This window comes from Phycodurus eques, chromosome 22, assembly GCF_024500275.1.
Source record: "Phycodurus eques isolate BA_2022a chromosome 22, UOR_Pequ_1.1, whole genome shotgun sequence".
In the NCBI taxonomy this organism is placed as follows: Eukaryota; Metazoa; Chordata; class Actinopteri; order Syngnathiformes; family Syngnathidae; genus Phycodurus; species Phycodurus eques.
The window spans coordinates 2886866-2911254 of NC_084546.1; the positions used below are offsets into that span (position 1 = coordinate 2886866).

A 24389-nucleotide genomic window follows, 5' to 3' on the forward strand; every position below is an offset into this window, starting at 1 on the left:
TTAGGGCTTCTTCTGATTGGACACGGACGGTGGTGATTGCAGGGCTCCTTCTAATTGGACACAGTGATAATCCGTGATCATCGTGTCCAATCAGAAGGAGTCCCTGTTCTGGAACAGGATGTCCGAGGATGTATTCTACAAGCATTCACACTCATGACTCTTAACTTCAATGGCGTCATTTTAGAATTCAATCTCGGACAGTCAAAGGCAGCTGTGCCTAAATTTGCATTTGGTCCTAAATTGTGCTTTCCTAAGTGTTCCTGTTATTGCTGCTGTAATTTTGCAAGTGACAAAGTCGTGCGATGTGGTAGCGTCGGCAGCCAAGACAGCTTTTTTGTCTCCGCTAGCGTACTGCAATCAAAGTCATGACACCATACGTTGATCCATTTATAGCTACGACACGGATGCGGACGGGTCGCCGACGGCGCGCCGCCGCAAGGCCGTAAATCGAGTTTTATCACGACTGCGCTGACATTTTCACAAATCGGAGTAGTGTGCGTGAAATTAAGTATTCTGCTGGGGCTCCTCATCCAAACATCTGCCGCTACTGTAGTATTTTTTTTTTTACTCATTAGGCCCGTCCGACTGACGGCGTGCATCTGGATTTCTCGGCGCTCAGCAGCCAATCAGTTGGTTTCTTTTGGATTCTTCCCAGTTTACTCCAGCGTCTGCACCACAAACGTCCCGCCGCCATCCAACTTTGTGTCACGGTCCTCCTCCTTGGTCAGACTGAGGTAATAATGCACAGAGACGCCGTTTAACACTTTCTCTCACGCCCGAGGATGATATTGGACGTGAGTGGAGGTGGTTACACCTAAAATAGGGACATGCTGATGGTGAGAGCATCAAGGTTCAGCCTCAAGACATCAACGAACCCTCAGGAGCAGTGTTGGGAAGATGACTTTGGTAATGTAGTTGGTTACAATTACAAGTTACCCTGTTGAAAACGTAATATTAGTTTAACTATTTCAATGACTTTCTCAAAGTAATGTAACTATTACATTTGATTGGATTCTGATGGCTTTTTCTTAATTCTGAATGAATGTATCAACAAGACCCTTGAATATTTCCTGAAAACGTGAATTAAAACGACAGCTCAATATTTTGGAATTAACCACATACCATAACATTGCTAACAAAATTTGTTGCATTATTTGCTTACAGCATGTAGAAAACCACCATACCATACCATACCATGTTGACCTCAGTGACAAATGTGCTCAATTTAGTCAATATCGCTTCATATGACAACCCAGATGAGTCAATGCTACGTAAAAGGTCCGAAATTACAAAGATGAAATTGTTCAAAAGTCAATGGTCTTTACTGTGTTCGAGTGTAACTATGATTGCACCACAAGGTGGCACTTTGAGTTCATATTTGGAAAAATATGTCATGTTTGAGACGACGGCAGAATGGCACATGACCAGAGAGAGCCAATGACTGCTCCTCCTACTTAATGCTTTCTGCTGTGTGGCGATCATGTCTTTTCTCCTCGTCGCCTCTGATCTCCTACAAGAAACGTCTTCTTTTCCCGAACCACAAAGTGTTTACCATCAGCAAAGTAATAGCACGGCCTTCCGAAATGAGACGCTCACTTGGATGTCAACACAGTGCAAATTCTTTAGCACCTCGAAAGGTTATTATGCGCCATTTGAACGTTGAGCACTTTTGATTGCAAAATAGCAATGAGTCATCAAAAGTGAGCATAAGTAACCCAATTGTGCCAAAATGTCACCCCCACATGAAAAGAAAAGCCCATTTGTTGTGATGAGTGGTAACATTAGCGCATAATCACATTTTAAAGTGGAGCCCAACTCAATTTTACAGCAGCTAAATGGGAGGTCTGACCAAGAACGGCAACACTTTCTTTGTCAAATGACTCAAAATGTATAATTAGCAACTTTGCTGATGGTTGCAAAGTCGCCTGCACTTCTTTTTCTCCATTTATGACGTCTCCGAGGGCAACGGCTTAGGTAACGTCTGCTCCCGGCGTTGGAAAACGGCACATATGACCTTTAAGACTCAGCGGCAATTCTCCAACTTTTTGCACAGTCCAGCGACAACGTTTTGTTATTCGCTCGCCCGTCTAGACTGCGACTGAGGCTGGACAGGAAGCAGAAGGCCAAGCGCTTCCTGCGATGACCTGCTTTATAGTTTTGGGCCCTGAGACCGACAGATGGCTGAGGGGAGTTTTGCAAGAACACCTGTGTGTGTGTGCGCGTGCGTGTGTGTGTGTGTCGCTATGGGGCTGATGAGTCAACAATGGTGTCATTAAAATCCACACTGGACGATAGAATTGAAGTACTATTCCGAAAAAGCTCACTCATCATCAAGTCTGCTCAATTCGCCCCAGCTATGAAGTTACACAGACGCGTCGGTATGTCGTTCAAGTTTATGGACTTGTTTTTGCTCTCAATCTCCGCTGCACCTGAAGACTGAAACCAGGGGTGTCCAAAGTGTGGCTCACTGGGACCATTTGTGGCCGGCCTGTAGCTCGCCAAATTAGCCGGGAAGCCCTTTAAAACCCGTTGCATGAGGACCTTGGATCCGCCTTCCATCTATCCATTTTCTATGCTGATCATCCTGTTCAGGACAACCATTCGTACGTACATACAGTATGTCTGTACTGTATGTATTGTATGTAGTAACAATATAGGAATGACATAATTAAATACAATGTAAATTCATTAACAGTTTTTGCCACGTTTTTTGCTTCAGTTCAATGGACACTGTGCTGCTCCCTGTGTCGTGTGCGCCATGGCCACCTGGGGGCAGTATAATACAGACATACGGATATACTTTACATGCAGACAGTCTCCACTCCTCAGCAATATTAGTTCATTATTTCGCTCATTATCCTTACTTCAATTTCCATGCGTTAGTTTTTACGGGCCACTAGCTGTTCATGTTTGGACCCTCACAGGCCTTCTTGTGGGGGCGTTGCGGCCTTACTGGAAACATCGTTAAGAATAGTGGGTTTTACTTTTTAAGAGGCACAATGTAATGACAAGGAGCATGCCGTGGACGGTGCAGGAGATATAGGGCGCATGCACGTGTAGTGTCGTGTCTGCGGAGGTCCGTCTGGCTCCCATGGTTCCCCTCCTTCCCTCCGCTCCTCTCTCGACTAGCTCAAGCGCCACCTCCTTTCCCTCGTGTGCAATCGCACTCTGCTGTGGATGCGAGGTGTCAGTTAACCCTTCACCAGGACCTTTTATTCTCATTCCTGAAGAAGAAGACGAGTAACATGACCTTCCTGTTGCGACAGTTTGGGGATCCTTTTAAGAGATTTTCTTTTGACCTTTTCCAGGTATTTTCCCTTTAAAAAGAGCCCTTCAAGTGTTTACAAAACATCCCCTTAATATGTGGTTGGACTTCCAGTCAAGCTGGATGCGGTCAGAACCGCAACACATGGACGTGCTTTAAGGCCGTGAGTAAATAACAACACGGAAAATGGCTTATCGAGTGGTGAAAAGATCGGTTAACCTAAGTGAAGCACGTAGATCCCACTTCATACACCAAAATGAAACCAGTACAAAATTACGGATTGCATTCTTAACTCTGCACACTGTAATTAACAATAATATAAAAGACAGGATTGTTAGGGGGTGTCTCCAGGTACTTGTGATTTGGGTCAGGGTCCTGCTGGACTGTAGGGAGGTGCTGGTGAGCCGCCTGCCCGGCCGCAGCTCTTCCCTTCCTGGAGACTGAGCCAACAGCGTCTAGATCCATCCTCCATCCTCCCCCCATCGTCCCTCCCTCCTTCCTCTCTTCTTCTTCACTCCCTCCCTCCCTCCTGGTCGTAGTTCCCGGGGCCTTCGTGGGTGCGGTGCCACGTTGCTGAGAAGAATTTAATAAAGTGGTGCAAAACATACATGTGCAATTCACATTCTGCTTCGAAACATCTTTAGCTTCCTTGTCAGTCTTTGCAGTTAAAATATATCATTTGAACCCATAAGGTAAGCTTCCTCATATATATGTTTGGCTCAATGGACAGTTTAGTGCAAACATTGGGGCAACTGTCATTATGCTTGATTTCCCCCTGTACTCTACTGCTATCTAGTGGGCAGTTTGCTCAATAAAGCCAGTCTCTTCTCCTTGGTTTGTTGCCAGACGCACTATTTTATTTATATTTGGAACTTCAGCAAATATGCAACTTGACCATATGATATACTAACACATATTTACATTCTTAAAAAAAAAAAAAAAAAACATTCTTTGAAGGTCTCATTGGCATTAAAGAAGAAAAATGTGTCCTATATTTAGAAACACGGAGGTAGATTGAATATACAAAATTCATTGTTATAAATCTTTCTCTCTCTCGCTCGCTCTCTCTCTCTCTCTCTCTCTCTCTCTCAAGAAATGCTGGTAAACATTTGCAGGACTATCAAAAATTATTCAAGGTGAAAAATACCCAAATAATATAGGTGCAATGTAAAACTTAATTTATTTCAGTAGTTGAATTTTTTTCAAATAAATGTATAGAGTGTATCATCATTTTGATTGTGTATGTAAGATTCTAACTTCTTGAGATGTTGAATTTGGGTTTTTCGTAAAAAAAAAAAAAAAACTAAATAAAATCATGAACTACACTAAAAAAAAGTGCTTCATTTGATGATGTACATCGGTCGCACATGACGCGATAATCCATGTTAATTTAACACATTTTAATGATGTGCGACTTTTTTTTCAGTGTATTGCACTCTGTGTGTAGTGAATCTATACAATTTCACTTTTGAAATTGAACCATTGAGATAGATGTAGTTTTCCATGATAATCTAATTTATCGACATGCACCTGAATCATCAGTACGCTTCATCATTGCAAATTGTTGTATTGTCCTTCAAGATTAGTAAATGAGGAATTATATGATATTTCCCCCTTTTTTTTTGTGAAATTGGACACACACTAACATATTTTACTGGATTTTTGACTCGTCAAGCAAAAATGAAACAACCTAATGGTGTCAAAATATGATCAAAAGTGGATCCCACTTCTTACACCAAGCTAAAACAATAAATATTAGTATCTCAGCAGTCATTTTCATGTTACCTGTGCCTTTGTTTCAGTAGAAGTGCACAACCTGGAACCCCCTCAAGCACCTGAAAGCCTTTGAGTCCAGCTTTCCCATGTCCATCAAGTTGTTCCCCAACTGCACACGGACCAGCCCGCTGAGCCCCGAGCCTGCCAGACCCCAGCAGAATGCGTCCCGGGGCACCAACTGGATCTTGTTGTGAGTTAGCACCAACGAGTGGAGGCCCCGCGGTAGCTGCCTGGGCACCTGGCGCAAGGCGTTGTGGCAAAGGTCTAACTGGTGCAGGGCGGGCAAACTCCGGAAGGCGCCCGGGACTACTTTGGAGATCTTATTCCGGGCCAGACCCAGATGTTCCAGGTTCTTCAAGGAGTTAAAAGCCATTCTTCTAATAGCAGAGATGAGGTTGCCCTCAAGGTTTAACGCTTTTAGCGACGAGGGAAGGTGTGTGGGTACTTTTTTAAATTTGTTGCCCTCCAGATTGAGGCTCTCCAGGTGGGTGGCGTTGAGGAGAGCGTCTTTGGGCAGGCCCTTGTTGCTCAGTCTATTGGCACTCAGGTCCAAAATCGCCAGTTGTGACGTCCCATTGAACGCTCTGCTGCTGAAGTGCTCGATGAGGTTCCCTCTGAGGTACAGCTCCTTGAGGGAGAGAGGCAACCCCAGAGGAACGGTCGTCAGCTGGTTTTGATCCAGGTTCAAAGTCCCTCAAGTGGTGTAGGGGAGACAGCACGGCATCCAGAAGGGATCCTGAACCGTCGCCCAAACTGTTGTTGCTGAGGCTCAAGACCAAGAGGCCAGGACAGCGAGCCCAAGATGACTGCGACATCACCCTCACACGGTTGTTGTCCAGGCGGAGCTCCTGAAGGGAAGCCGGAAGGTCTGTCGGGACGCTCGCCAGGAGGTTCTGATCCAGGTAGAGACGCTTCAGGGCCTGGACCCCCTCAAACGCCCCCTCCAGCGAGTCGTCTGTGAGTTGGTTTTTGGTCAGGACCAGGAATTCCATGGAGGCGTATCCCCGCAGGAGGTCCAGTTGAATGCTGTCGATGCAGTTGTTCATCAGGAGGATGTACCGGGAGCTATAGGGGATGCCATAGGGGATCTTGTCCACCGCTTTGTCCGAACACTGGACCACCCTAGAAAACAGGTAGATGGAGGGTATGATCTTCTTTTGCTTTTCTTTCTATGTATTTGCAGTGGTACGTCGAGATACCTCAAGTCATCTTTCCCCATTCAAATAAATAGAAATGCCATTAATCCGTTCCAATCTCCACAAAAACCTTCTATGTTTTCAATAAGTAAAATAGCACTCCATAATATTTTACTTTATAAAGCCATAAAGCCGTAATGTCATAATGAAATAGAATGTAAATAATTAAACCGTTTTTTGCCCCAAAAAATTGCTTCAATTCCATGGACATTGTGCCAGTCCTTCTGGGATGTGCACCTTGGCCACCTGGTAGCAGTATAATACAGACATACGATTATACATGGAGCTTTCACAATTAAGCTCAGTAAGCCACAGTAATATTAGTCGTTCTTTACAGAGGATAAAGAATATATGCCTGGGATATTGCTATATTGTCTGTCTGCATGTGTTGCTCTGCAATTTATGTTCAAATATCAGTTGCTTAAAGGGTTGTAACGTTGCAGTGTTTGTTGGCATTAAGCTAAATTGACTTCAAGGCAAAGATATGTTGTTTAAAACGCTTTGTTTTATGTTTAGTTTGACAGTAAACTTCAAATACGAGTGGCAATAAACAGCTTGAAGCCTCTTTTTGTCTTTATTTTTCCTCCCAGAAGAATTGTTCACTATGTGCCAAACTGCCGTTTTCTGTGAAGTGAGTTTAGTATTTATACCCTGGGAAACAGTCAGATGGAGGGTATACTGGTAGTCTGGTGCTGTTTTGCTTTCTTTGTACTGTACCGTAATGTAATTCAATGTGTATTTTCTGTTTCCTGGAGCGTACGATCCATTTTAAAAACGAGTGATTTTCCCCGTGGTGCTGATTTTCGATTGATTTCCTTCATGGAGCAGTTTTTTCATGCGGTTATGTTTTAACAAGATTTTTGTCGGGCATCTCTATGAACTCTCCCTAGCAACAAGTGACCCATCGGAATAAAACTTCTTCAACTTCAGATTCAACGATGGATTTCGTCATCATGTCTTACCTTCCATAGCAGGCACAATCCGGAGGACAGTAGCTATCCAAGAAGTAAGGAAAACGCTCTGTCTTTTTAGTCTTCTTCATTCCTTTTGTTTTTTTGAGATTCTTTTTCCTTCCATTTCGCTTGTGATTTCTAATGGTCGTGTTTTTGTCGCCTCTGATCTTTTGCAGTTTGACTAAAGGCTTGCTCACTTTATTTTGGTCATGCTCTCTTCTTTCAATGATGGCATTTGTTGTTGTTGTGTCTGCAGCCTTCGTCAAACTTTGGACATGCACATTTGGACTAATGTGCTCAGAATAATGAGCCGGACTCCGGAGCACCTCGATGAGGACGTCTTCCGCCGACGAGATGGACCTGTGGTCCTCAGGAGTCACAGTTGCGCTGAGGGCTTCGGGATCGGGACGATGGTAAGACGGAGGAGTCAGAATACCAGAAGGCACACTATTTGATTTGTTTTGAGTCCACTCGTGAGGGACGATCCCTGCGACCAGCATGCTCTCTCGCTCTTCTTCCAGAATGTTTCGCTTGGCATCTTTGTTCTCCTCATTTGTATTTGTTAACTGCTCGCTATCTTCACGGACATCCAAAGCGTCTCGTCCTAAAACCACAGGATTACAAAACATTTCGGCAGATTTCTAAGTGCAAGATTGCGGTTATTTTAGATTTTTCTGGGACTTACTTGCTTGTAGGATGGACAACTGTAAAGGCACTATGAAGAGTATCAGCAGAAGTGTCAGAACTTCCATTTCATCTGTTGGCATCAGAATAATTTGGCGTGATTAAATGAGAACTATTTAAAACAAATAATTTAAAAAGCTCATTTTAACATAATGAAATAGTGTTGTTTCTATTGTATATTTGAAATAATGTTTTCTTCCTTTTAAAACATCCTCTTCAATGGCACACTAACAATGAATACCTAAATAATCATTTATTCTTGCTGTATGAAATACATCTGTGTATTCAATTTGTATAAATAAAGAAATAAATCATGAATTAAAGATTTCTACATTTTTTAAAATTACTGAAATACATTACAAGACCTTTTGCTTTCATTTGTATTATTATTATTAAAATAATTAGCACAACCACATTAGAGTTCTATTATAATACTGAAATATAATTAGATTTTGTAGTATTTCTGTATTTCCCCTTGTTTTTCTTTGCCAAGTCAATCATGGTAGTGCCTCATAGTAAGGCATAGGGGCCCAAATATGGCTCCTTCCATGAGAGTTACACACTACTCGAGAACATAACTGGAATGAAAACATGAACATAACAATACCTGATGTTTAACTCCTTCTGTGTCCGAGCTCAGCTGCTGTGCTATGCGTTTGAGCCTCCCTCTGTTTGTGTGTATTTGAACCGCGCAACCTTTGAACTGCACGCCACCGCCATTTACTCCCCCCTAACCTCCCCCACCCCCCTCACCCGGGCCTGCAGATGACCTAAATGATCCATGTTCACGCTCAAAAATGCCTTTTTGGGGAAGAGGATTGTCACACATACCCTCAATGTGGGATCAATAGCGGGAAAGTGGGGCAGGCTCAAGACAAGGGGTCAGAGGGGACTTTTTTTTTTTTTTTTTTTTTTATTTACCGTGGCTGCTGTTTGGACGTTCGCGTCCTGGTGCTTAGAAGGGCCTGGCTACAACCTTTGACCTCAGCGATCTTTCAGGAAGTGTGAACTAAAGCCATACCCAAAAAATGGTTGTGTTTGACTTTAATCGATGACATTATGTGTATCATACATAAAATATAAGTTAGAGTACACTTAGTTAAAATCACACGAAAGCCTATTTGACTGATGTTTGCTCAAAAACAAATTTAAAAAAAACTGTAATCACCCCCAAAAAAAGTTCCTTAGCCAAGGCCTTTTTGATAGTTTGTGTTGAAAAACCAGAATTAAAAATAAAACATATAAATCAAATCAATTAAATTACATTAAAAAACATTTTTATTGTTTGCATTCATAAACAAAGCAAAAGCCACAAAATAATATACAAATAAAATAATGTTTCTCGGCTAAGGCCTTTTTGATTAATAATCGCTGTAATAAAGTGATTATTTATGTTTTAGGAAAAAGAGAAGTCACAATAAAGAACGTAAATTAAATTTAATTCAATGATATGATTACATTTTGGGAAACTTCTTAAAACGACTCAGCAGTATTAAAGAATTGCTCAATGCTACCCTCTAGTGTAAAAAAAAAAGCCCTAAATGAAAGACGGCAAGACCTAAAATGGGGTTCCATTAATGTCCACTAGATGAAAGCAGAGGCCTACAGAGGAGCTGCATGAGCGGCCTTTACGTTGCATAACTAACACAAACAACATTGTACGCTAAATGTGGTTTTAACGACACATGATTCATAACCCCATATATACATCCAATGTGTCCGCATTCAAAAATGTAAAAATCCCCTTAAAAAGGTAGTTTTTCCTTCTGGAGCTGTGCTTTAATGTTGAAATCACTTTGCATGATTACCACTAGATCATTCATTTCCAGTGTGCTTACATCTTCATTATATTCATTCACATGGCATGTACTCATTGTTGTACAAATGAGTGTGTCATACGTTTGTCGCCGGCCCAAAAAATAATAAAAAAAATAAAAAAACGAGGTCAAAGAAAATCGGCATTAAGATGTTGCATGTTAGAAAATGTAGTCTAATTGTGCGACATTATAATAACAGTATATTTGTACAATTAGGGCCAAGTGGGAGCTATAATCGTATTGATAGTGACACACTGTATAATGACATATCAGAGATCCGAAGAAAGCAATTTCTGGAAAAGGCGACGAAGGAAAATGTGAATCCCGACTTTCACGCCTGAAGGTGATGTTAACAAAACTATCAAAAAGTGACTTCAAATGACAGGGCGCTGAGGTATGAGTTTGATTGACAGTGACACCCCCTAAACTGGCCTAGCCTATTTTAGCCCCTCCGCCTCCCCCATCTGCTTGTCTGCCGGCTTGGAGCGTCACCGGCGGGAGGTTCACAAGGGCGAAGGCCAAGGGTACGCAGACTGTGATCAATTTTGTTGGCTAAAAGCGTCTCCTCCACACGGGTGTGGGCACACACAATGAGCTTTTTTAGTTTCCTGCTACTCCACATTCCAGCGGAACTTACGATCATTTTGCAGTTTTAAGCAAGCATAGACATGTCACGTCTATTTTGGGAACACTTTTATTTCAGCTGATCTATTAGCAGAACAACAAACAAAACAACAACAAAATGTCATTGTTCTGTTTCAGCCTCCCCCCCCCAAAAAACAACCAACATTTTTGTAACGTGTTTTTTTAATTCAGAAAAATGGCACTCCATAATATTGTACTATCTGAAAACATAGCGTAATAACATAATTAAATAGAATGTAATCAATTCAAAAGTTTTTGCATCATGGTTTAATACTTCAGTTCGTTGTGCTGCTTCTTTTGATGTGCCCACTTGGGCCACCAGGTGCAGTATATACAGTCATACAGACCTAAAGGAGTAAAAGAGTCACCACTACTCTCAGGGATTCAGTCAGCAGGAATATTAGTCGTCGTTTTTTTCACAGAGGATAAATAATATTTGCCTGTGAGTGTTGTGATATTGTCTGTCTACATGTGTCGCTCCATTGTTTTTGTTCAAATATCGCAACTATCGATGCTAATCGTTAGCTTGTCAAGTTTGTTTTCTCTCATGTGTTAGCATTAAGTTAGTGGGGGTAATCTTATAGCCAAGTTGTTTGTTCCTTTAAATTCACAACGTGTAATTCTTTGTTTTATGTTGAGTCTGACAGTAAACGTCAAGTGGGAGTGGCAATTAAGAGCTCGAACTCTCTGAGCTTGTTTTGTAGGACTGTTCATTAAACTGCTGCAAGTCAAAGCGGCAAGTCAAAAATGGCAGCAAGTCAAAATGGTCCGAAAACACACCCAAAAAATGGAAAAAGGGGAGTTAGCACATCCAAGGTGTTCTAGTTAATCACAACTTCATTTTGGGAGTATCCTCTTCCTAGCCAAAGGATAAAATTGTGTTTTTAACTGAAAACGAGCCGTCTTTACCATGCCTGCAAATCCAAATATTATTCCGCTCGTAGTCCCGGCGAGACAACAAGTACTCGCCAAAATGTTGTTTTAACCCTGCCCAGAATACCTCCTAACCAAATTAAACGTGTGTTTTCGTGTACGAGAGGCATGTGGGAACACACGGAAGGGAGTAGAGCTTGAAACAGTCATTTTGGGGAGTTGAGAAATGACAGACGTTTTTCAGGGCCATATGTTTATACATGTTTCTTCAGATTTTACTTCACGGCCTCGCAGGCACAGGCACTGGCTTCTTCAGTCGTAATGAAGGTTAACAACACGGTGGGTCATTCTGCCCCGATAACATGACATCCGGCTTTGGAACAGGCTGATCCAAACAACAGCAATTGGCCAAATGGGCACAATTTGTGGAAATGGCGCCTAGGCAACAGGCCAGAATATGAGGGATGTTGAAGATGGAGTTATAATTGCTCGACATTTCATGTCAGTTTTTTTCTCTCACTCACTTCGTCCTGTTGTATTATATTTTAAGGCTCTGCGAGGCATAATGTGCCTGTATCAAGCTATTTGCAATCTGCAGATATGCAACTAGTGTGAAAGGTGGGTGAATGAATGCATAGGATATTCATAAAGTTTGTATTGTCTCGGGAGCAGATGGGCAAATAATGCTGGGCCTGCTGATTTGGGTCAATGGATTTGCCATTAGGCAATACATAACAGAAATAAGGTTAGGTTAAATGAATCCCTCCTCAATCTGCAATATCCCTTCGTTAAAATATGGAAAACAAAAAACAGAAAATACTATTAATGACTCCTTTACAATTAATGAAGAACTCTTGTTTTATCATTTTATTTTACTTTTGTAGCACGTCCCATGTCTCACTTTAAACCTTTGAAGTGAGAGCGGTAAGCAATAAACCCATGCTAGATGAAAAAACAGGTAGTTAGGTTGAACAAAAAAATGCTGAACTACAGAACCGAGATTACTTTTGAAAACATACAATATAAAACTGTGTGTGTGTACGCAGCGAGAGGCTTTTGTGACGATATCCCGCTGCTTTTCAATGGAACAGCTGTGTGTGCGTGTGTGCGCGCGCGTGTGTAAGCGCTTCCCAATATGGCTCAGGCTGCCTGGCAACTCGTCTCTCATTGGGCCACTTTCCGCCCGCTTTCGACCAATGGCGTGAGAGCCGCCATGCGGAAGTTAACGGTTGGCGAAAACTACAGAGCTGTAAAATGAGAATGAGAATGAGAATGAGGAGGAGGAGGGGGGGTAGAACAACAACGACTGTGAGGGAAAGTTTTGGCAAGACTACGTTTAAAGAGTTATAAGTGGTGAGTTTTTCTGTTACAATAGTGAGTGTAAAGATTCTAGACAACTTTTCAAAGCACACGAAGTCATTTGGTGGTATATTCGCGCCGCCAACACCCCCCCCTCCTCCCCTCCACCATTTTCGAACAATTGTCCTCTGAAAGACAACTCACCTTCAAAACTGTTTCCCTTCTGTATTTGCTTAAAATGTACAGCACTGGCTATAATTGGTATATTCGCCCCCTTTTCGAAACAATTGTTATTTTAAAGACAACTCACTTTCCTAACTGTTTCCATTCTGTATTTGCTTAAAATGTATAGCACTAGCTATAATGTGTGACGTCAAGCGTCAAATACAAAAGAGACTAAACACAAAGTTTACTGGACCTGTGGGTGGTTAAATGAAATAAAAATTAAAAAAAATCCAATGGCCATAAAAAAATTTTTTTTATGGCCATTCTGGACTAACGAAGAGGTGACGAGTTTATTTGTCAATGGCTTTTAGTCTTGGCAGGCCGAGACGTGCTGCAGGCCGAACCTGCGTTTCCAACAGTTTGGAATGGGCTTTTGTGGGATTTGAGTCTCATCTCAGGGGGATAATAGATGTTTGTTTTTACCGTGGGCCATGACGCAGGTGCTCGCTCGCCTGGGAGGCAGGAACGAAAAAGCCTGTTAGGCTAATTTTTGTGGACTATACATGTTAAGTCTTGATAGATTTACTCATTTGTCCTGTAATCTCCCCACATTATTCCTTGGAACTGGAATTACTGTGTCTCCTGAAACCAACACGACTTGAATCGAAAGAGGTGAAACATTGCACGCAATTGTGTATAGATGCTGAAATAAAGCTTGTTAACACTTCCCAATATATAATAGCAAATCCTGTGCAAATACACTCCCATGTGGCTGTGAGCATAGGGATGACATTAGACTGTGACATCATGACATTACCGTTTTGGCTTCCTGCAAAAAAAGTCATAAAAATGTTCGATTTTATACTCTTGTTTCCTAATAGTAGTACATTTTCCATACAGCTTATCCTGTTCAGGGTTGGGGCGAGCTGGAGCCTATTCCAGCTGCTTTGAGACGTAAAGCAGGCTACATCCTGGACTGGTCGCCCGTCAGTTGCAGTGCACATAATATAAATGTAAGTGTAAAATTATTAAACATCTCTGTGATCCAACATTGTTCCTTGTTAGCACCGTTCCCTGCTGTACAAGGGGAAAAATAAGATGGCAAAGTGGTGGGAGTCACTGTCAGCAATGTCAAAATCAGTCATGACAATGATAATGGTGATACAGCTGCTTCACACACATGGTACATGGTGACCTGACATGATGGTTGTTTCGTAAGTAACCCAAATAAGCACAAATTCAAGTCTTCAGCTAATCATCTCCTCAATATTGACACTTTTGGCTGTAGAAAATATTAACATCATTAAAAATGATCCCTCGTGCTGTTATAACATTTGCATGTTGGTCAAGCGACGTGCTGACTTATTGTGTTATAAGGGACATTGTCGAGATGTGACTTGGCATCAGATGTGCTGACATGAGAGCAGATTGTTAAATGAAAGCATCTCAGATGAAAAGCACTTCTTTTAGTTGCCTGCAGCATATCATGTTTTTTCGTCTCACACGGAAGCAAAACTAAATTCAACATGGGTGTCAGAGAGGGAGAAGATTAATGAAACATCAGCCCTGGAGAGTGACTACAAGATTTTATTATAAAATACATCCTATATAGGCATGGATACAGGTTTTACTTTGAAAATTACTCAATATTAACACATTTATTAAGACAGTAACCACCTAGAGCACAAAACTGAATTGATTTTGGTATTAGAAATCCATTGACTCGGACCAAAAATCAACAAGGTTATAGTTTTGGTATCATAAAACAATCCCAGAATATTTGAAGATGACGTTAAAACCAACCACGAATCAAAGCAGCACTCCATTTTGCATGTCAAATCCTTCAAGCGATTTCATTATATTTAATCATTTATTATCAAACGTCGCCGCCATGTTCTGCCTGCATTCGATGGGATAGGCAAAAACAACTTTGCAATTTTAGAAAAGGCAATCGGTCTGGGACAACAGGTTATGATTGAGTCTAGTTTGGGCAAATTCCCAAGAAAGAGAGGCCTGGAATTTGCCCAAATGGCGGCTTTAGACCAAAATGGCAGCCAGATAAAATCAATAGCGGTCCGATACTACACAGCGATGTGGAAAAACCGTCTTCATTGTACTCTCACTGCATTGCCCATACAATCCGATCTTAATCCATACAATCCGATTTTAATCCAGAGTCCATTCCTGGATTATCATGTCTGGTCCACCTCCCATTTTTTCGCGTTATGGAAATCAAACGGGATTGCAGATTCTGAGAAGGAAAAAAATGCACAACATGAATCTCAATTTCTGTTTCCCTGACAACAATGATTACAGCTGTCATTCCTGGATTATTCCTCATCGGATCAAAACAGAACATTTAGCCTGGAAGACGTTGCCATGGCGGCTGTGTTTTCCTATGACCTTTTGTTATTTCGAATTCCACATATGTGGTTCCAGATGAAGGTGATCTGGTTCTGTGACTCTTTTGTGAAGCTTTAGCTTCATGATCTCATTTTTCTTCCGTCCCGTGCACTGCTAAAAATGTGCTGAAATGCAAAATGTGCTGTTCTTTTTTTCATAGGTGGCAGCCTTCAAGGATTTTCCCAATGTTCATTTGACTCATGGAGGTCAGCATGGCTCTGAAAGCAACAGCTATAGCAGGTACGTAACTCAAGCACACATACAGTAAACAAAAGATGCTTTCACACTTGCCATCTGCACTGTCGTTAACATGGCTTATAGTCCTATTTGTAAGTTACCTTGGTGGGATGATGTATTAAAATAGACCTGGGAATTTTCTGTGTGTTTGACGTAGTCTCAGAGGCGCCCCTTTCAGACCGGACTTGTCGTAGTGAGACATTTTCGTGTCTTCTGGCCTTAAATTAATTAGATACAGATGTCAGTGGAACAGCGAGAATTGCTTTCAACACAATGCGGTGTAGGCAGTGGGTCCCGGGTGTTTTTATATAAAAAAAAAAAAAGGCCTTAGCTGTGCCAGTATGTTACCTGCCTCTAGCACCTAGAGGCAGGTAACGCGCAGTTTACCCGTGAGAATCCCTGGCTATGGCCCTTTGTGTTGAAAGCTATTGTCGTTTTTGCTGACGCTGACATTGCACACATCTGCATGTGTGACTTGTAAATAAGGAAGTGTCTTATAATGTTTGTGTCCTTCTGTACTAATAAACTAAAGTAAGGTAAGTGATTATTATCATTGGCTAAACATGTTTGTGTCCGCATGCCATTAATTGTTTACACTGTTCAACAAAAGTCTTCGGACTTATCTTTTACCCAGTCGGGGTCCCACTATAGCCTATACATCGTACCAACACATTTGAGAAAATAAACTATTTTTTATTTATAGAGCACTTTAAAAACAACCACAACTGTAACCAAGGGCTGTACACAAATAAAATCGAACACAAGACATACAATAATTAAACAGAATTTAAAAAAATAAACAATTTAAAAACAATAAAACACAAGAAAAGAGTCTCATACCAAGTTGAAAGCCAAGGAATGACAATGGGTTTTAAGAAGAGTTTTAAAAATGGACAGTGAGGGCCTTGTCATAGGCCCTCACTTGTCATAAAGTTTGGGACCAGCAACAGGAAGAAGCTCTATCCCTTCTGAGCTTTCGTTTAGAACTCGGTACCCCCAGAAGCAGGTGGTCAGTTGACCTGGGAATGGATGGAGCAGCTCAGAGAGGAAAGGGGAGACCATTTAAAGATTTTAATAAACAAATCATCTTAAAATGAACTTTGAAGTACACAGGCTGCCAGCGAAGGGAGGCCAGAATCTGAGTTATGTGCTCACTCTTTTCTGTTCCAGTTAAAAGCCAGGCATATTTTGTAATTTTTGTGTCCACATGTTCTAATAAACTGAAGTAAGGTAAGTAAGGGGGATCATTGACTGAACATCTTTGTGTCTGCATTCCATTACGTAATTGCGTACAGTGTTGAACAAAAGTATTTGGACTTACCTTTTAACCAGTTGCTTTCAACACGGGATTCTCATTGCACAAGCCCTTTTGTATTAAAAGCAATTGTTGCTTTTGCAGTGTGTGTATTACAATTTTTGTGACTTCATGTACTAATAAACTCAACTAAGGTAAGTCCTGAACTTGTTGGTGTCCACAGGACTTTAAGACACTGTCGGGACCAAAGGATTGGGGGAAATTTTTTTACCAAATCAGGGTCCCGCTATATCCCTTGAATGTTTATTCTTCATCATATCAAGACGTTTTGAACAACTCTATACTTCCTTTGGAATGAACTGGAAGAAAGATGGCAAGACTGGCTTTCTCACAGCCTCACAAATAGATTCCCACACATTCCAAATTCCCACAGATAATCTTCCCAGATGAGAGGAAGAAGTTAAATTTGCAAAGGTGGGACCAACTCCACACTTTCCATACTTCTTCATTTTCCTCCAAAAAGTGTACCTCATCATTTTCTGTTCAAAATGTGTGGATGCGAAACACACACTTTCACATTTAAAATGTGAAAATCCTCTTGAAAGTGGATCATCATCATGTAACGATTTTTATCAGGCTAAGCTGTTATCTCTGGTTGCTTGGTGACTAATTCACCATGAAAAAAACCAACTCCATCAAATGAGAGAGATATTTTCATATGCAAAATAAAGAGCCAGGGCAAGTAAACAGTCAGAGGGCTGTTTCTAGTAGGAGTTGAAAGAATAAAAAAAAACCCGTAAAAATAAAATATGAACCATATACTGTTGGTGAGTTTTTCCACAATGCTTCATTATGACATTCATTAAAGGCAGGCTTCTCTTGCTCACTTCAATCAGGTAACAAACAGATAGAGTGAAGACCTGATTGTGGAGAAAAAAATGGAGGCTGGTAGGTTAATATTAGCCCTGTTGAAACGAAGTGCAAATATAAAAGGTGCTCCGGAGAATAGATAATATTCCTGAGCAGAGCCCCCCCAGCCCCTTCGCCCTCCATTATCAAAAGGTCTCTTTAATCACACACAGGGTTCACTCAGCCCCGGAAGGGACTGAGGCATTATTATCTTTTACGGGAATAACACCGCATGTAAGCAGAGAATAATGTTCCTAAGCAAAAGTAGACAGCGAATCGTGTCCACACATATACAAAAGTATTTTTTTAAATTATCTTTTTCCCGTCATTGCTCATAAAAAAATTGCATGCAAGCTGTCAAAAGGCAACAGATGCAGTTGTATCATTACAATCTGTAAGGTGGAGGTACTTTACTGTAATTAAATTACTTCACCCACACCGAAACTTTAGAGCATGATTCGACAGAACGGCGGCATGTTTACGTACAACCGTTAGTGCTAGCACTAGCTTGCTAGGCTACATAACGTTTTTGTTGCCTGCTTCCGAGCCGTATTGTATTAAAAGTATGTGAACATACCTCAAGCAAGCCTTAAATGAACGTCCTCTCCTGTCCTGAGCCCCGGTGACCACCAACACACGTTTTCCCCCATTTTGTTCTTTGTTATAATACAGTCGGCGCGATCCACTCTTTTTGTCGTCGCCACGGTAACGAGTGTATCCGGTCGCATTTGAGTTGACAAGATAAAGCCCAATGATCGTAAAAATCGGGATGCGGTGGTTTCGGAATACAAGATTTTATTGCAGTAGTCTGACGTGGTGCAATCGTGAACTAGCAAATTTGTCTTGTACTCTGCATTTACGTGTTGCCTGTCTCAGACGTGTTGTCTGTCCCACACCGCCGACATGTTTTTTTTAATAACCGCCGACATGTTTTTTTAAATAATTTGAAATATTTTTGTTGTTGTCTTGTAGTCTTAAAAGTGCATTATTGTGTCTTGAGGGCTTGTTGTTAATAATTGGCCCTTTGGGATACATTTGCATAGATGGAACCTCGGGGTATAGGAATGTACTGTAATGATTGACTAGTGAAAAAGTATTGGATTACGCCTTCTTTTAAAAAGCCACAAAATACAGAAAGCAAGCTAATGGCTTGGTTTCCTAACATTAAAATAATTTTGTAATGACCTTTTTTACATTTGCTAGGCATATGCCCAGTGGCGCAAACACGCCCACCACCCTCAGTTGGGTGTTAGCAGGATTCTTATGATGTTCATTACCATCATCTTAAAAGCTGAATTACATCCACACCAACAAGTTACATACGTGTTGCAACATTCCGACCTTTAAAAATCGAGGGTCCCCCAAGTGTAAAATGCAAATGTGACGGTCTGCGGGAGTCTGCGCTTTTTTAGTTTTTACCCTGATTCATCCCATGATGTGACTATTCGCTTGAGCATGCCTCATGAATTTCACGAGCTGTCGTGTCTGATCGTTCTGCCCTGAAACCCTGAGGCTTTGCCGCTTAATGTCGGCATTGTGCTCCTGCATGAATTAAGTTAGCAATTGTGTGGAAAGTACACTTACTGTAGAAATACATCAACAAGGTGTCATGGTCATGCTGTGCTGATCATTTTGCTGCAGAAAAGCTGCACTGGTAAATAGTAATTAAGAATTTAATTTCAATGCAAGTTAGGGTTGATGGTTTATTGTAAGAACATAATTTCGTAGTTACTACCAATACCACAGCAGACAAGCTATGGATTGCCTCGCTGGGGAAAAAAACCCCAAAAACAACAACAATCGCGAATCAGCTACTGATTAAAGCCCTCTTTATACTCCCGCGGTCACGCGGATGACAACGCTCGCATTGCATCACGTGACCGACGAATTGCCCCGCGCAGCACCTCTGCGTAGCTTTCCGCGCACCCGACAAAAATAGTTGCTGCGCGTCGAACGTTGCGGAGATCATCTCTCGTGATTGGTCCGTTTTAGTCACATGCTGTTATGACGTACTAGCGTGCCCCTTGGTTCTACATACCATCTACGTCGCCGCCTTCTCAATTTTGCAGCATAATTAAACGTATCATCTGGTCATCTAGGTCCATTTTGTTCTGTCGCGGTCGCCATTGTTGTTGCTTTGTTCCTTGTTACAGAAAGGAAAGTAAAAACGGCAACCGGAAATGGCAAAAAAAAAAAAAAAAAACAGCGGAAACTCCACCCTGTGGTGTCCTATCCAATATCAGCCATAGCGACACCCCCGACTTGGAGGAGAACTACAGCAGACTTTCAAAACAGCGCGCGTGGGTTGCGCTCGAGTATAAAGGCAAACTACGTGAGGGACAGCTGCAGTGACGTCAGTGCGGTCGCCGTCCGCGCGAGTATAAAGAAGCCTTAAGAAACTACTTTGTGTATGAAAGCCTCATGTTTTTTTTAAAGAACAGGCACATTGAACTGAACAAGGAACTGATAACTGCAATTGTACAGTCCATGAAAACCATTGCATTACAGGTGAAAGCCATATTGATCCCATTCTAAGCGTCCCGTCATTCAGTCTCACAAATGAGACACAAATTGTATGACTTTTATGCTTGTTTTCTCAGGGTGCCGCTTACGGTCTTCTGCTCATTTTTATGTCACCCTAAACAACAAGCCAACAAAGCGACAGGAAATAGAGCAAAAGCTGCGTTGAGCGCATGTCACCGACGCTGCCAGGCAGCGAGACTGCATGATGCGCACTGACAACCTTCAGCGATGACTGAGTGGGCTTGCGGGCTTACTGTTACCATGACATCTGGAATGTGCAAAAAAAAATCTTGCCGGCTTTTGGTGCATGAGAGGCCTGCTGACAGCCCCACTACGTCATCAGAAAGCAGCCTTTGTATATCACAGCGTAACACATTGTCAGGTAGCTCACTCCAGCCCCCATTGGGCATTGAGAATCAATGTATCACTGTGTGTTAATGACTAGGAATAATAGATTTTGTTCCATGGTCGCAATCAGCAGGATAAACGACGATTGAGGCTTGACCGCTAAACGGGCTGCTAAATAACTCGAAATAGGTCAGATGGCAATTTAAATATGTTTGGCGTCATAGCAACTTGGGTGCCTTTTGATGTAGTGCTGTCAGATCATCTGTTTGGCTGTCTCGAGACTGCTAAAACATAGTGATAATCAATAGGCTGGAGATATGCGGTACATGCCAAAATGTGGAGCTAGTGGTGGTTAGTGTTGTACAATGAAGTGTAGTCATTGGTTTAGGAGTAATGGTTCACTTGACGAATAAACTAGTTTTGCAATATGTACTCAGTCTGACCTTCAGGTTCTTCCCGTTTTCTTTGGTCAATCCTACCCCCGCCCAAAAAAAAAACTCCTTTTACTTGTCCTATCAAACGTTTCTGTTAAGCTGGCAACAATAAGGCAACAATAAGTGTTTCCTGAAATCATCTTTAATAATTGTAAACCGTGCTATGACTCACCTCTGAGCAAACATTGTTTGCTTGTCTTGAAGTTCCTAGTGGGAAATGAATAGTTTGATGTTGTGGTGCTGGTCTATTGTTTGATGCAGCAAATACCGCCTGCAGCCGTTGTAGTCAGCTTCTGGGTTGCTCATACATCTTAGATTGCGGTATTGACAGACATTTGTAAGAGCTTGAAAGTGTGCTTGGCTGTGTTGCATGTGTCAACAAAGTTAAAGCTCTGCAGTTGCAACACTTTAGGGAATTTGGTGGCGAAAATGACGATTTGGTCATTTAGAGATTATTGGTTCATGAAGAAAATCATAGATCATTTTGGTGGGTTTGTTTAGATACTGTAGGATTCTGAAACTCTGAGTTGTTCATCTCCCAGAAGGTTTCTTCGGAGGGATTAACAGCAAGCAGTATAAACAAATAGCGCTAAGCAGGCGCAAACTCCCTAAATTCGTTATGTTGGGCATAAAACACTTTAGGATTTTAAAAACAAAAAAGGCAACAACTTGACAGAGAAGAGGGGATGTAAGTTTTACATTTGTTTTAACAAATAGAGCAGCTGATTAAAAATTGGTTCTGAAGAACGACCTTTATTCCTTAGTTTCTCAACAGGATTATTAAAGCATACGAAGCACTGACCTACTCACCTAACTACAAAACTTTGTAACAATTGAATGACTGTCCGGCTACTCTCGTACCGTCCAGTGAAAACCAATCTGACAATTCTGAAGTTTTGTAAGGCACTATCTGGTCTTATAAATTCCACACCTGCACCTACCTTAGGTGCTACCCTAGCTATCGATGCCAAGATTCTGTAGAACTGATTCTTCGGTTTGATTATCCCACCCATCCCTCTGCTTCATTTGCATGGCTCATTTGGTTTAAATATTTGTCAACAGGTATTCACGTACGACCTTTCTGGTAATCCAGTCACCGGCTCCCTTTTCCCATTTGTGTTAATTTCCAGCTGTCAACTCAACCCCATTTTCCTCGTAGTTTCCGAGCTTCCAATAACTTTCTTCCCCTGCCTTGCCATGATCTCATTCCTCTATCCGCCCTCGGTATAAATCAGAGTGTTGCTTCCCATTCCACGTTGTCCCCCGCCCCTTTGTCTTCCAGTATCCTCTCACCTACTGTACTGTGACAAACACACTCCGTCAGGGCCCGGAGGTTCATTTGCACCTCTGTAGCATCCTCCACCGAACCGTTGCTTGGGCCATGGCTTTGACCTTGGGAGAACCAAGCTACTATGGTAACAGAGCCTCGTAGAGGACATATTTGTCAAACATGCCACAAACACTTATGGCAGAGTTTGCAGAAGTATAGCGTGTTAATTCTAAAAAAGTGTTTGCTTGTAAACAAAAGATCTCTTTTTTTAGTAGTGGACGTCCCTATCACTTTTAGACAAGATAAGTGATACAGTACAAGTACAGTCTATCAAAATATTGTGCCATTGAGCTTGTTCACAAGTGCAATATACGCTGTCAAGCAAAATTATTTATAGTCATAGTATCCATATTGCTGTTTACTTAAATTGTATATATAAGTATATATATAAGATATTTATTTTTGCTATTACTTACAACAACTTTCATACGGTACATCACTGACCATTGTTTGTTCTTGCGCAGCTGTAAAGTCTGCGAGGCAGTAAAACCATCCCTTTGTCTGCTCTTCCTGGAAAACTGCTTAATAAATGTGACAACAACGGTGCAGTGGATCAACACCACGTCACGTCACTAAACAATCGAGGCTGTTATATCACATTTGAGGCCGGTGGAACATTGCCTCAAGGTGAGGATTACCATAGAAACGCTGGATGGCCTTTTTACGTCAGCCGGGCCCCTGAATGAGGAAATCCTGTTTGAACAAGACAGAAATCTATTTCTTTCTGACCTGAAGGTTGTTTAACAGTGTGCTGTGTATATTTAATGCTTCCCTGAGCACAAATGACCAAGTGACGGGTCTCTTATTACAGAATAGATTCCAAAGAATCAACCCAGTACTGCAGGTTTAAGCTTTTCCTGGCAATTCAAATCCCTTTATTCACTGCGACGATTAATTTTGCATCGTCCGTCAACATTCCGTATTCGTCTCAGGAGTGCTCGCCGCAGAGAACTGAAAGCATTAATGAATAATTTACATCTGCAATCAAGGTGGATTTCAATCACTGGAAGGAGACCTTGACCCTGCACATGGTGGCATCGCCATAAAATCCTGGACCAATTCCTGAGATGAAAAATAAATTCAGTCTCACAATTGGCTCTTGCATGACCTTGTGTCGTAATTATCAGGCTCAAACCCGAAGTGACAAGCATACACTTCGCCTCGCGTAAACCATTAGCACTACATACAGAAAATATGAAGCCATCCTCATGTTGCATCCAGAAATATACTCATGCGTGATAATACAATTAGCCTAAACACACGACGCCGCCTCGCTCTTATTGCATGCGTGACTACAAGCACATGGATGCATACTTTGTCCCATTTTTCTGTATAATGATGCTCTTCGGGTCCACAAACAGGATTCTGCCATTGTTTCTAGCATCCATCACACATTCAAATAATTATCATGGAAGTATCAAAACATGTTCTGCGAATTATCACAGCTCACCGGCGATGAGCTGAGTTTATCAGTCGCCCCATGGTGCCCTACATCTGTCAACTTGTTAGGAACACCATAAGCGAGTTCAGCAAAGCGGGAGACCAGGGTGTCTCGGCATAGGAACAAATCTCGCCAAATTACGAGTGGGGGGCGGGCATGAAGCTCGAGGACTACTGTTTGTGTGTGTGACTGTCTGGTTCAGTGGATGCAGTCTGCAGGGGGTCTGTTTCTTTTCATCAACAACTTCAGCCAATCAGATAATGCGCTAAAATGTTCACCCATGCCATGACGGTAACCTCGTAGACACTGTTACACGCGCACACACACACACACTGATGATGCCCATGCAGACGCACTTCATTGTGGCATGAAGTGCAAGCAGACTCACAGCAGAGGCATTCATGACACTCTGACCTCATTTCTTTCCGTGTTTGTATGCCTCCATTGGGGGGGAGGTTGAAGACAGACATGCATTAGCGGTCGCGCTGAGTCTGCGGTCCCCCATGGCCGCCGTAATGGCATACACTGAAAATGTTCGGGGGGGGGGGGGGGCACCACTCGTGGAGACAATGTAGCGTGAAGAGCGCTGGCCTGTTGTTGACGTTTGCCCTGCATCTGTCCTTGTTTTTACTATTACTGTATACTAGTAGGTACCTATAATGTAATCCACCGCAGACCCAAGAATCCCGTCCTTGTTTAGTGTTAAATGGTCCCAAGACGTTCCCTGGGATGACACCTTAATTAGTCATTAGGTGTGGGGGACGTTCTGCCTTTGTCAAAGTCCTCTATATTTCTGCATTCATCCATAGTATATAGTTCTTGATTTATGACCGCAG

General features: G+C 41.9%; 1 protein-coding gene and 1 long non-coding RNA gene across 2 annotated transcripts in view; one reads left to right on the forward strand and one right to left on the reverse strand.

Annotated features, from left to right (window-relative positions):
- Nucleotides 1–5063: 5063 nt before the first annotated feature.
- Nucleotides 5064–7942, reverse strand: wu:fc23c09. Its single transcript, XM_061668454.1, is given in 4 exon segments — nucleotides 5064–5732; nucleotides 5734–6163; nucleotides 7200–7794; nucleotides 7876–7942. Coding segments are annotated over 4 exon segments (1761 nt in total).
- A 4533-nt stretch (nucleotides 7943–12475) lies between these two features.
- The window catches only part of LOC133397354 (uncharacterized), a 43051-nt gene continuing 31137 nt past the window's right edge, over nucleotides 12476–24389 (forward strand). Inside the window, exons 1-3 of the long non-coding RNA XR_009767596.1 lie at nucleotides 12476–12562; nucleotides 13574–13686; nucleotides 15237–15316. This is a non-coding gene — a long non-coding RNA (uncharacterized LOC133397354). The remainder of the gene's footprint in view (nucleotides 12563–13573; nucleotides 13687–15236; nucleotides 15317–24389) is intronic.